This window comes from Patagioenas fasciata, chromosome 1 (genome assembly GCF_037038585.1).
Source record: "Patagioenas fasciata isolate bPatFas1 chromosome 1, bPatFas1.hap1, whole genome shotgun sequence".
Lineage (NCBI taxonomy): Eukaryota > Metazoa > Chordata > Aves > Columbiformes > Columbidae > Patagioenas > Patagioenas fasciata.
The window spans coordinates 75,856,092-75,868,933 of NC_092520.1; the positions used below are offsets into that span (position 1 = coordinate 75,856,092).

Genomic DNA, 12,842 nt, shown 5'->3' on the forward strand with positions numbered 1-12,842 from the left:
TCTGCAGGCTCTCCTTCCCTGCAGGAAGCAGTGGGCAGGAAGGGGAACTTGTGTCTCTTAGGAAATGTGAGGGGAGCCCCACGGACATGCTCGCTGTCAACAGAGAACAAAGAGCAAGGAGACCTATAAAATACATTCCTCCCGAATGGGACTGATGGGGGGCATTTATTCTTCCAAGTGATATTTACTGCCTTCACACAATATTTGCACTGACTGGCAGCTCTGGCTAGCTAGACTGCTGTGTCAACATCTGCAGGTGTGAGCACGTGGCTATGTGAAGGGAAAGGGACACAGGAGAGAGAAAAAAAAATAGAGGGGTTCTTTTTACTTTTTGTCTTTTTCTGTATGCTTTTTACCTTCTGCAGAGCAGAAACCTTTCTGTGCTGATACCAGGAAGAGATTCCTAATGATTAATTGATTTTGCTGTCAAACACGGGAAGTATGTGTGCAAGCTATGCACATGTGAGGGGCACTGGCTAGTTTTCCCTAACACTAAAACTTATTTTCCCCCTTGATTCCCAGTAGCCACCGAAACACATGTGCACAAACAAGGAGAGGAAGACAGGCAAACAAAAAAAGTGTAAAAAAAACCCCACAAGACACCAGGAACACAGCCTTCCCTGTAATTCTGGGGAAGTACAGAATTTGCCTTGACCTTTACAGGTTTTCAGGCTTGAGTGAAATGCTAAGCCAATCTTGCAAAGCTTTGCTGCTGCCAGATTACAGCTTGTCCTGTTGCACTTATCCCAGTGGTGTTTCTAGTCTCACACTGGCTCACATGTACCCTAACATAAGCACCCTATTTCTTCACGCAGAATGCGCTTCAGGGTCAAAATCCCACTTTGTTACCTCCAGCCACACCAGGAACAACATTCCCTTCTTTATCACATCAACTCAAATGCACTATTCAGGCCAGCAACAGCCTACTGCAAAGAACTAATAGGATTTCTGCTCTGTTTTCCTTCATAAAAATGAAGTACCAGTCTCACCTTTCCAGATACCCTGAGGAGCCAACCTGGTCTCATTTGTCTAGGTACTCACAAACACCTTCAACCTCTGGTATCCCAGCAATTGTGTACTGATCCACATGCCATCTCTGGCAGGCAGGGCAGAGCTAAGCAATCATTCTTGGAGAGCTAACTGCTAGATCCCTAAACAGACCTTGAACATGTAGGTGCTATTGGCGCTCATAAAACTTCCACCTGGCTTCTGCTCCAAACCCAGTTGGTGTCTAAGGTAATTCTGTTGGTAATCTTTACGTTCATATATTATTGAGGCATCTATATTTCTGCAATTAAGCACATGTATAACGATTTAAAACTGGCAGATGTTCAGAACTTCCCTCGCAGCCACACTCCAGCTGAATTTTCATGCGAGATACTCCCTCTGCCTCATCTTCTGGGTCATACACAGATAATGTGTTTCTAGTGTCTTAACACATCCCTTCTTTCTTCTTTCCTGCCTCCCTCCCTCATCTCCTCTTCCTCAGCAAACAAGGTAAGGCGAACACTCTCACCAAGACAGCAGCGCTCTTAAAGCCATAATCTAGGACAGAACAGACCCAGTTCCAAATCCCTCCTATGCTCAATCAGTAGTAAGGATTTAAATCAAACCCGCCTCCTGAGAAATAAGCAGTCTTCTAGAGACTCAGCAAAAGGAAAATGTAGAGGACAAGCAAAACAGTCTTCCTGTCATCCTCAAACCTGTGCCCTCCCCCTGTAAAAAAAAAAAGGGGGGAGGAGGGGAGAGAGGAAAAGATCTGGCTTAAGGACCTAGATGGCTTTGTGATCTAAGAAATGGCCAAGAACTGCAGGGGACAACACAGAACCTTTAAAGGAATTTTTACAACACCCACACCCCCCTTCAGTGGCTTACCCAAGTATACCTAGCAAGCTTTCAAAAATACGGTGCAGAATGCTACTCTTGCATGCTAGACTAGCCTAGTGTACTCACACACAGGTGGTATTCTTTTAGTGGGAAGAAGAGGATGGCTTCAGAGAGTATCTGATGGATATGTAGTTAAGAAGATTAATAAGCTGTCATTGCATGAACACAAATTGGGTATATTTGGGTCTTTTTCAATCCTCCGCAGCAGGCTTGACTCCAGCTTTTTTGGAAAGTATTATCCTGCTTTTGTGAGTCATCTAACCCAGTGAAATCCCGATTCCTTTTCTGCACTCTAAACCTTTCCATATTATTTATGTAAGACCATCACTCCTACCCTCTCTCCTCAGACAAACTGTTGAAGAATTAGGTTGTTCAAGAGTATGGTAACTTAAGAAATAGCTGGATGTTATATGCATTCACATTTTGGTCCTCCATCCAAGACCTTTAAATTGGTATCAATAAAAGTCGCTTCATCAGCTCCAGAAAGTTGAAGCTGTTTTACTTTACATGAGGACATTTCTATTTCCAAGGGTAGAAACAGGGATAAAACAAAAGAGAATGAAAGAAAATTAGACCCTTTACCACTGAAAAATCCAGTTTCTACATTTAGATTTATGATTCAGAAATGAGAAAGAAGCATTTCACATTACATTTTTGTAGTACTGGTTTTGTTAAAAGGAAAATTTTATAATAGAGCTAACCCTAAGTACATGGGGTTTTGTTATAAAAAGAAGGGGGGAGGAACCTTGGGAAATGGTCCTATTTCCTCTGATGGCATTGGAAAAAAACCTTGATTCCTATAGAAGTAGCAGACAAAGATTAAATAAACTCAGTCCTATTAAAAATCAACATATGCTGACTTCCTAAGTATACATTCTAGACAATATTTTCTGCTTCTTCAGAGATGGGAAGGAACTGGATGTCAGGTTCCAGCAGACACATTTCAACTTCTTGTGTGCAAGGTTTGGAGGAGGAGTAGGAACCCAGAACAGAACTTAATCCCCAGTTACCTTCCGCATTTTTCAACCAGAGCCGCACTGGCTCATTTTAATGGTTGAAACTCTTACGCATTTATAGAATGCCCAGAATCTTAGACTCAATAGCATATATGTGCTTGCAACACCTCTACTGATTTAAGAGAATGTTATAAACTTCTCTTTGCAAACAGAAAGCTGAAGTGCTGAAAGAGTAAAGGACTCATACAAGAACTGTGAGTGTATGCACCCAGGCTTTTCAAATCTCAGTTCACTCCCCAACCACCATACTCACCCATTCCACCATGCAAAGCTCTGTATAAGCGCACCCTTAACCAGATGGGCTGTGGCAGCAACTGCCTAAACGTGCAGTATATTTTTTTTCTTCAACTCCTTTCTTGTTTGATGAGGAGATGTCAAATTTTAATCCAATCCAAATATGAGGGGCAGAAGAAAGACAAAAAGGAAGGGAGAACCTCCTCATCTTAAGATTTTATATTGCAAGAGTCACTGCCCAGACACAACGGATCAAGCTAGTGAGAAGCAAATAAGGTTTTCAGTAAAGAAAGATGTCTAAAGACAGAAGTGCTTTGGGGTTCCATTGCTGTAGGGTTTGGGCTTTTTGGCCTTTCATGCAAATACACTGTCTAATGGAAACAGGTTTTCCTTTGGAAAACCTTTATGGAACTATCAAAGTGAACAATTCCCCTTAGGGAAAAAAAAAAAAAAAAGACCAGGGAGAGGGAAAACAATCCATTCCCTCTGCTCTCAGCTGATGTTTGAGCATCATTTGCACTTGAAAGTCTTTAGACACCTTTGAAGTTACATGTGAGAGATTTTTCAGTCCACTTTCTCTACTGACAGCTCTGAGGACCCCAGTTTTTACAAAGTGGTTTCTAAAACAAATCTGTCTCCACAGCATACTTAGTTCACCCCACTAAAGTACATAACCAACTGATCCCTACAATCCCCCCCAACATACTCCTCTCCCAACAAATCTATTCCATATTCCTGGGTATCCAGCTTCCAGGACCCAGATACTCTATGCAGAAAGTCCTTTTCACCCTAGAAGTCAGTAGAGGTAAATATGTCTTATCCTGTATTTGAGAAGTTTTGAATTTGATATTTGTGACAAACTCTTTCCTTTCTCTAACAGAGCTGTGAAAATGCACAGACCATGATGTCTAGCTACAGAATGGTGGACACTAACAGCCCCAAAGGACACAAAACCACTAAGAGTGGTATTCAAGGAACACCACCCAGTCATCAAAATCTAGACTTGGCCATATATATATATAGATAATTCTGATACAAGTTTAAAACACTTCATGATAAGGAATCACTTTTCTATGGTCACATGGCATTCATCACAGCAAGTTACGAAATTGCCAATTCCATCCAATGAACAACACACAGCAGTTCATGACTGATGCTTCCTCACCTACAAACTCTTCCTATGACAGCATAACACACCAGCCTGGTTACACAACATAAGCCTTTCTTTCCTGACTTTTTCCCCAATCATCATCCTTTTCCTCATGGCAGTGCACGCCAAGTCCTTATATGCTAGTGTATGCCACAGTCATAGAGCAAAACAAACAAGTGAGCAAAAAGGACAGAGCATCTATAAAATTACCCCAGATCCTTGAGAATTTCAGCCATGGTCTCTGAGTCTCTGGCCTCCTACAGCACAGCAAATTCCACATGCCCTCTGAGCACTGCAGGGAGGAATATTAGCGTATCGGCAGGTATAGCCCACAGTTGCTTTTGCAGAACCCAGCTGTGCTGAATAAATAAATCACCTGCGGCCATTTATGTGCAAATAACCTGTGCCAAGGGGCCTTTTGGAAGGAAAGCTTCGATCTGTGTTCACAGCAGCAGTGTCATAATGGGAGCAAATAAACATGCGTGCTTTCCGCCCAGTTCTCTCCCCTCCCACAGAGCTTTTGTAACGCAGCATTTTGCCTCGCCGAGTTAAAGCTGAGAAGCAGCATTTTGCATTAAGTAGTCGGCTGTTATGGAGGAGAAAGAGCCACAAAGTGCACTTAACAAAACCCACCCTCTACTCTAGTGTTGGGAGGTTAAAACCAGATACGAGTGAACATGTCTCATTTCCCCATCTGTAGCCAATTCCCCTGACAGGCCCCACTAAAAAGCCAACCAATTGTGGCACTCCAGCTCCCAGAGGAGCCCCCGACACAGTTAGCAAATAAAGTACACTGGCTTTCATTGTGAATGGGGATTGCTTAACATAAGTGCAGCACTTAGAGAGTGAGGAGAAGCAGAGACACAGAGGGTTTGAACTTCTGGATTATTTCACTACAGGCACCCACTCTTTGCTGCTGCTGAAGTCAAAGCCCTTCCTCTGCACCTCCTCTACCATCACTGCTCCCGGCCTTCCTCATTTTCTTCTGAGTTTTAACTCTGAAGAAGCTAAATTCAAAATAATTATACCACTATTCTTGGGACTCTCACTCTGTGCAGGTCTTAAAAGTGTGCTCACACTAGCCACTACAAACACTGCAATCCCATACACTCACATGCTCCCATCCTGTCTTGTTTTCCAAAAGCTGAGTAGATAGTAAAAAACCACTTTCCATGAATAATTTTTTTAAGTTTTAAAACCAACTGTGGTTTTCCTGTGTTCATTCCCCTAATGTGTCTGCTTTCTATGAATATTCTGGTAAGCAAACTCGCAACAAAGGTTCATTCCTGGAAACATCAGTTACCAGAGGACATGCAACAGAAAGCAAATTCCACAGCCCAGAGGTGGCTGCTCTGGCACTTTGCTTCTCTGAATTTATTCCCTCAGTGGGATGCAATGAAAGGCACCCCGAGGCCTCAAGTTGCTTTTGTATCCTTGTAATGTTGTTTGTTATTGGACCAAGAGTTACCCAGACATTACCCAGCGAGTTTCAAGAGGAAATCTGTCCAGATGATTGATCTGTTCCTGACTATTTCTAACTCGGTATTTGTCAGGCTCACTGATATTCACTCCCCCCACAAGCACCTGACAACGACCATCCTTTGGCAGTGCCAAAGCTTCCTGATGGATCTGGATCCCTTCCTAAATGGGAAGTTCAAATCTTACTCCGAGGTGCTCTGCATGCTCTCCTGCTGAGGCCGTGCTGCTGTGCAAGTGATTTCAAACTTCACCCTGACTGAGCAGTGACCCAGCAGCCCCTAACTTGGACATCCTCATCGAGTCCAGACCACTCCCCTCCCATCACCTCCCCACAGTACCTGCTATAAGAGGTAGAAAAACAGTAGGTAGAAGAACTTCATTTGCGAAAGCTGAATGATCTGCATCTGCTCTACCCTCAAACACAGCCTGCCAAAACAGCACCACAGACTGTCCAAGTCTACAGGTCCCCCACTGCCATAAGCACATACACACAGGACAAGGGCTCATCCCAAAGCCAGACAGAGGGAGATGGGTTTCTTCTCCTTCCTCCCGCAAGGAGCACACCACACTCCACTTATACTCACAGATTTATCAAGGCTGTTCAAAAAAAACTGCAGGATGAATGGGTGAAAAAGTACAATGGTATCCCTGGAATCTCTTCCTCATCTGATCCGATATCCCTGCTTGTATTCCCCCAAGAAGGGAGTTTTCCAGTGCTAAATGAGTATGGTTAATGAAAAACAGTACATAAAAGTAAAAATCTAGCTTTTAACAAAGTACTTTCAGACCTTGTTATTGTCAGAGCTGACACGTATCACCAGCTTTTTTTTTCTTTGTTCTTTTATTTATTTTTATATGTATATTTAATGCACAACAACAAATAGGTAGCCCCAACACTGCATGGCATTAACTAGCAACAAGCCCCTGGAGGGCAGCATGCAATCCAGTTGGGCTCCACTTACTCACTCCCAGCCTAAGGAAGCATTGCAGAAGCCACAACAAATTGGACTTTGCTCCCGGGAACAGAGGGAGCCGCATGACTTCCCCTGCTCCCAGAAGCTGCTAAAATTCTGCCAAGAGAGTGTCATCCTAATTTGCATTATCTTGGTCATTTACAATTCATCCAAAAAGAGCTGGCAATTAGTGGTTGTTGGTAAACTCTGCTGTGAGCTCCAATCAGTGCTTCGCTGCTCTGGCTCTCTCTATTTACAAATCCCTGCAGTTAGAGGCATATTAGAGAAACAGTTTTGACAGTTTCTGTCCCATGAAGTTAAAGTTTTCCCCAATTACAGCAGATAATGAGAAGACCAAGCTCACTAAAACATACAGCCCTGTGACCTGAGGACTCCTACACCCAATTTGTGGGAGAACATTGAAAATCATGACACATACATTGACTGAAGAGGTCCAGAACCACCACGCTGACTGAGCTGAAGCAAGGGAAGGATGCCATGTTTCTTAGGAAAACTAAACTGCCTCCTTAATATACATGCAGAAAAACCCATCTTGAAGCATCATGGGATCATCTAATCCTCATCTATACTAGCCTAGGACAGCTAGGTAGAATTATCAATAGTTTCCCTTCCAGGCCCTGAAGCTTGAGGAGCTGGAAAGAAGCAGCATGATACAATGCAAGGTAAAGGGGGGAGTGGGAGGGGGGAACGATATCAGAACATCAGTTGTGATGGGAGGGATCTAATGGATATCAAGACATAAAACTAAATGGACATAGCTCTTATATTAGCTATCTACTGCTTTCCTCACTGTGCACTGCCTTGTATGGTAGCCCTTTCATTGCTGTTGCTCTGAAAGCCTCTCCTCTGCGTGTCCTGCCTTTTGAACAGCCTCCGTACATCCATCTGCCTCATTTACTCCCCTTCTCAGTTCAGTTCCTCTCCTGACAGCATCTCTTATTCTCCTTTGCCAACCATCCTGCAGTTTTTCTCCTTTTGATCTCACTTCTCTCCATCAAGTATTTAGGATTCCCACTGGTAAGAGATGGACAGTGTAACACTCCAAAACAGCATCTCAGAGCATTGGATTTGCCAGTTCAGAGTGTTACTGACTGAAACAAGAGGCCCTGAAGAGATGCTTGCATATGGTTGCACAGACGTTTGCAGTGTTCTAGCTCAGATAAGATGGAGGAATACCATTTCTATTTTCCTTTACTCAGAGAGTTCCTTCACTTTATTTGTTGCCCAGAATACAGGTTAACATCACCGTGTACAAGCCACCACCACATCTATCCAAAGAAGCGGCAGATTCCCCTAAGCAGCTGCATACGCACTGTATCTTTCAGATGCAGAGGACTAAAAATAGAGGATTTAGATAAAAATCTTTGACTGGCTTTATTTTATTCACCCACGCTATATCTGAGATGCCTTGCATTTTGTTCTCTGACTACCTGCAAGCAAAGAAGTCAAAAATATCAAGGAAAGAAAACAGGCTGTGTACAGTGACTGAAACTGGACACAGCTGAAATTACAGTTTTATACAGAAAGTTGATGAGGAAACTGCACAAGGAACTGCATTAGCCGAAGCAGCTGCTGGCAAGAACATCACTTTCTTCACAGTCGCAAATGGTTCAAGAGACCTACGCGGACTGCTGCCTCAAAGGCCACAATTCATTATTCAGTGAAATGTTTCATCCATTTTCACCATGCTATGAAACGAATGGAGCAGAGAGGCATGGATCACGATGGAGCCAGCACAGCAGAGCCACAGAATGAAAAATTCCTTATATTACCTCCCGTTCTCAATCCCCCTTGGCCTGGCTGCTCCTGTTCAATACACATCTTAAAATGAGCCAACACAAACACTGCAGCTGAAGCTTGGAACAAATAAGAAGACTTCTTTCTCATCCAAAATCCAATGCAACAGTTTTCCAAGAGACACTGCTAGAGGCCAGGCAATGCAGCAGCTGCTCTGGTGGTGCCATCGTGGCCAGAAAGCACATGCCACATGGTTGTGATGCTACTCCACAATCCACGCTCTGCTGCCCCTATGACCAGGAATTTACCTGTGAGCTTCATCTGTCACAGAAAGTTGTTCCTACCACCCCAAGCCATCTCCTGGTTTCCACTGCACCCATCTGCCCCAACCTTTTCCCAGAAACAAGGTACAAAGCAGCAGGCCAAAATCCAGCCAGATAAGATAAGAAGGTTGAGGGCCTTCAGACTCCTGTGCTCAGCAGCAATTAAAGTGATTCAGGGGAAGGTGAAAACTCCATCCTAATGGTCAACTGGTGCATGAGAGAGAAAATGAGCCATTTCATGGTCCCTGTGGTTATCATCATGTGGTAAGCATAAGATTTGATCACCGCTATCTTAACACCTAATTACAAATGGTCATAAAATTATCTAGGCCCTTTTTGAAATCCTTTTACAGTAATTGACTCAATGTCCTACTGAGGCTACAAAGGCTGTATGTAGTGAAGAACAGGTTTGTTCTACATTAAGATACCTGCGGCTTATAATCATAATATCTAAAAAAAAACCAGACTGTTACATGGATATACTATTTGGAGTAATCTCATAGGCTGGAAGAATCCCAAACAAGCTGCATAAAAACCACCTGTGCACAAGGTGACCGTGCACAAGTTGGTGGACAGTAAGTCATGGCAGCAACACTACAGCAAGGGTTGCTGGAAAAGAATCAGGCACATTTGTTTCCACAGGAAAAGTGCCAGCCCAGACCCACACAGGTCACCATCCTACCAGTGAAAGACAACCTTGATTTCATCATCTAGAATATTACTACACAAACATACACTACACAAACATATTGCAGATCCCAGGGTAAATGCTGTATTTCTGTCTAAGTTGCTGACTCTGTTTCACTTCCTATTCCTCATCTGATCTATAAAATGGGGATTAGATTAATTCCATTCCATTGCTCTGGAGCAGAAGAGTTTAAAAGAAAAAACAAAACAAAACAAAACACATCAGCCTGCAAGTTAAGTGCTGGTGATAGAGCTGTTCGTACTGTACAGATGCAAAGTGATTTGAGCTCCATCCCAGGAGCATCTTGTAGCATTTGTAGCTAAAACATGCATTTTTTAATTCTCTGACCCCAGACCCACACACTCCTGCCTCAGTATTGCTTTCCATGTATCTTACAAAGATGTGATCAAAGCTTCCAGGGAGAATTAAGGCTGAGTCACTATTCATGAGAAGATTGAGTGAGGACTTGCTGGGCTTTTTATTCTTTTCTCCTTCTTCCCTTTCTCACAGCTTCCCAAAGAAGCAAGGGAGATACTTTGCTTTCTTCCTCCACTAGCCTGAACTAGCTGTCTCTTCCCATGCACAGTGCAAAGGCTCCAGCCACAATTATAAGGTGTTATTTGCCCAGCCAAAAGACAGAGTGACACATTCTCATAAGAAATTGCAGTAGCAGTTTCTGTCAATAACTGAGCAGAAGATCATTAGCTGCACATATAGCCACAGGGAGGAGATGAGAGAAAAAGGTCTGAAGTGACACTGTGGTTAGGAAAAGCTCTGATCAGACTTCCTAGAAGCCAAATACAACATAGGTACATTCTTGCTTTCCTTATCCACCCCTCTCCACCTCATTAAGACATTGGTCTTACTATGTGACCAACAGCACTGCATAATCAAAGAAAGGAAGAAGCATCCCAGCATCACATTTTGAGTCAAGACCACAGGGAGAAACACAGCTCTCCAAGCCAGGCACGCGAAAGAAACAAAACGGTTCCTGTATGAATGACACAAGATGATCACGTGAGTCTGCTCTGGCCTGAATAAATCCATGACTCTATGAAATTCTGAGGGATCTAGGGAAAACAGAGTTCCTGGTTCTCAAACCTGAGCCTGAACCACAGTGGAGAAACTACAAAACAGAGGAAATCTTCACAGTGACAAATGGGGACAGAAAAACCCAAAGACAGGGCAGATTTGTCAAAGCAGTAGCTGACTGGTCCTCCCCAGTCCTATCAGACAGTTAATTCACTTCGCCTTCCCCTTCAATTTGTGTTCCCAAGGAATCAGCTATCACAGGATGAGTACAAAGTGTCCTGGTTTCATCTGACATTAGATTCTCCTGGGTAGCCAAAGCCCTCCAGGTTATGAAACAGCTCAGAGCAGGTCACTACATAATTCACTCATGCAGCTGGGTAGATCATGGACTTAGATGGGGAAGGGGGCGGAAGAACAGAAAGGAAGAGGTAAATTTGAAGCAAGAAGCATCATGTGAAGAATCGGAAAGGTACTGAGCAACCTCCGTCAGCTATTAACCCTGTCCCAGGCTACCAAGGAGGATCTGCTGGGTGCCAGAATAAAGCACTGCAGCAGAGGCAGAGGGAGGGTGCCCTGCACGACTGCAGGGACCCCATAATGACTGCAGGGGAGAGACACAGCTTGTTTTTCTTTCTAGAGGGAAGCAAGAGAGGGAGAAGGAAGAAGTTCGACAATAATAATTTTCTACATTTACAAAGAGCTGAGAAACTTTGCCTGCTCACCAGGCATTTCCCACTGTGAGGTTTCTATCTCTGCCTGCCTGACTGACTCTTCTCTTGATTTATAGTAATTAGGAGCCTTCCAGCCTGCCCAGAAGAAAACCTCTGCTTGCAGTATCCTTCTTTTTAGGGACCAATTGGATGCTATTATCTCACTGACTTTTAAAAGTCTGTGCCTGTACATCAGAGCCCCAGCTGGTGAGTCCACAGTACTTACTTGTCTTACCTCTGTACATTTCCCCTCCAAATTCAGCCCTTACAAGGAAACAGAATAGATAATAAAATCCAGAGGGAAACAGATAAATTGGAGCACTTGATTCAAACACTGAGACAGGACATTGCTCAAGAAAGAAGATTCACCCACCCTCAGCAATGGAAGTGACGAGAATCACTACAAGAACCCCCAGGAAGCCTCTGCCTTTAAAACAGTTTTTATTTTACCCATGTGTGTCCGTGTGTGTGTATAATAAAAATAATTGCTACTTGTCATCATTAGAGATGAGCAAAGCAAAGTCCATGCTATTAATAAGCCAATATGGATTTTACATTCTGCTTGCTGCCTGAGCAACAGCAATTGCTACTTCCTTCAGAGATTGATTTTGCCTTAGGCTTTGTCTTAAGAGGTTATCTGATGAATTTTGGGATAAAGTGGAAAAAGGACAGGCATCTCTTGGAAATGAAGATAAAAATGTCTGTGTGCACATCCCTTTTGTACTTTTTTGGTTCCCTTTTCCTTAAGCCTTCAAAACAGCAACTTGAAAGGAGGAGGGAGCTATAAGCAGAGAAGATGGGGTTACAAAAGCCACAAAAAGGACAACTCTTTCTCTACAGACCCTACTCTCCGAACAAGTCTACCTGTGTGTGTGTGTTGGAGAAGAAGTGATGTTATAAGATATGAGCTCATCTTTGGGGAGCCAACCTACAAGTATCCTGAACAATGAATTCTGTAAATCCAAGTCCTGCTAGTATCAAATGCTGAGCAGAGAGCAAAGGATCCAAAATTATAGGCCACTTCATGTGCTCTCGGTTTTGCAATGCTGTCAAGTCTATTTCCCTTGTGGTCATGATGACCTCCTAGAGCAAAGGTGACCAACGCCAGGGCTTTTCTTGGGGTAGGACAGTGTCCAGAATACTCATCCTGCAGAAATAACCTAGACCTGTAGAGCAGCACATGGGAAAGCTGCTATGAGGAATAGCAGCCATAGGGCTGTTCCTCCTCATACAAAGATATTCACTTACCCTCCATGGGATCCAGAAATAATGGTGTTTTTCAAGGTTTGCCATGTTGTCTGAATTTCCTTTCCTTCTCCACACCAACTCTCTCATATTACTGCTGGCTTCTACCTTCCCATGCCATAATGAATCTCAAGTATTTTTACATCTCTACATGCAACAGAGGAAATTAAAGAGTATGTGGAAGAGAAGAAAAAGGAAAAAAGGGCAGGTAGGCTAATCAAAGAATTTAGATGACAGTTTATGCCTGTTTTTTTGTTAGCAGGTGAGAGCACGCATGTGAGCATGACTGGAAAGAGGTGCAGAAGAAATATGTAAGAAAGGCAGACAGGTTATCCATCATTCAGCCCTCCATTAATTGCTAGCATTC

General features: G+C 43.3%; 1 protein-coding gene across 2 annotated transcripts in view; it reads right to left on the reverse strand.

Moving 5' to 3' along the window:
* Positions 1-12,842, reverse strand: part of LSAMP (limbic system associated membrane protein) — a 1,027,179-nt gene that overhangs the window by 367,358 nt on the left and 646,979 nt on the right. Inside the window, exon 1 of one of the 2 annotated variants that reach the window (XM_071809249.1) lies at positions 4,498-4,594. The exons of the other annotated variant lie outside the window; for it this stretch is intronic. Coding sequence (XP_071665350.1) covers positions 4,498-4,567 — 70 coding nt within the window. The 5' untranslated portion in view covers positions 4,568-4,594. Of the gene's footprint in view, positions 1-4,497; positions 4,595-12,842 lie in introns of those variants that run through there. 2 annotated transcript variants of the gene reach the window in all.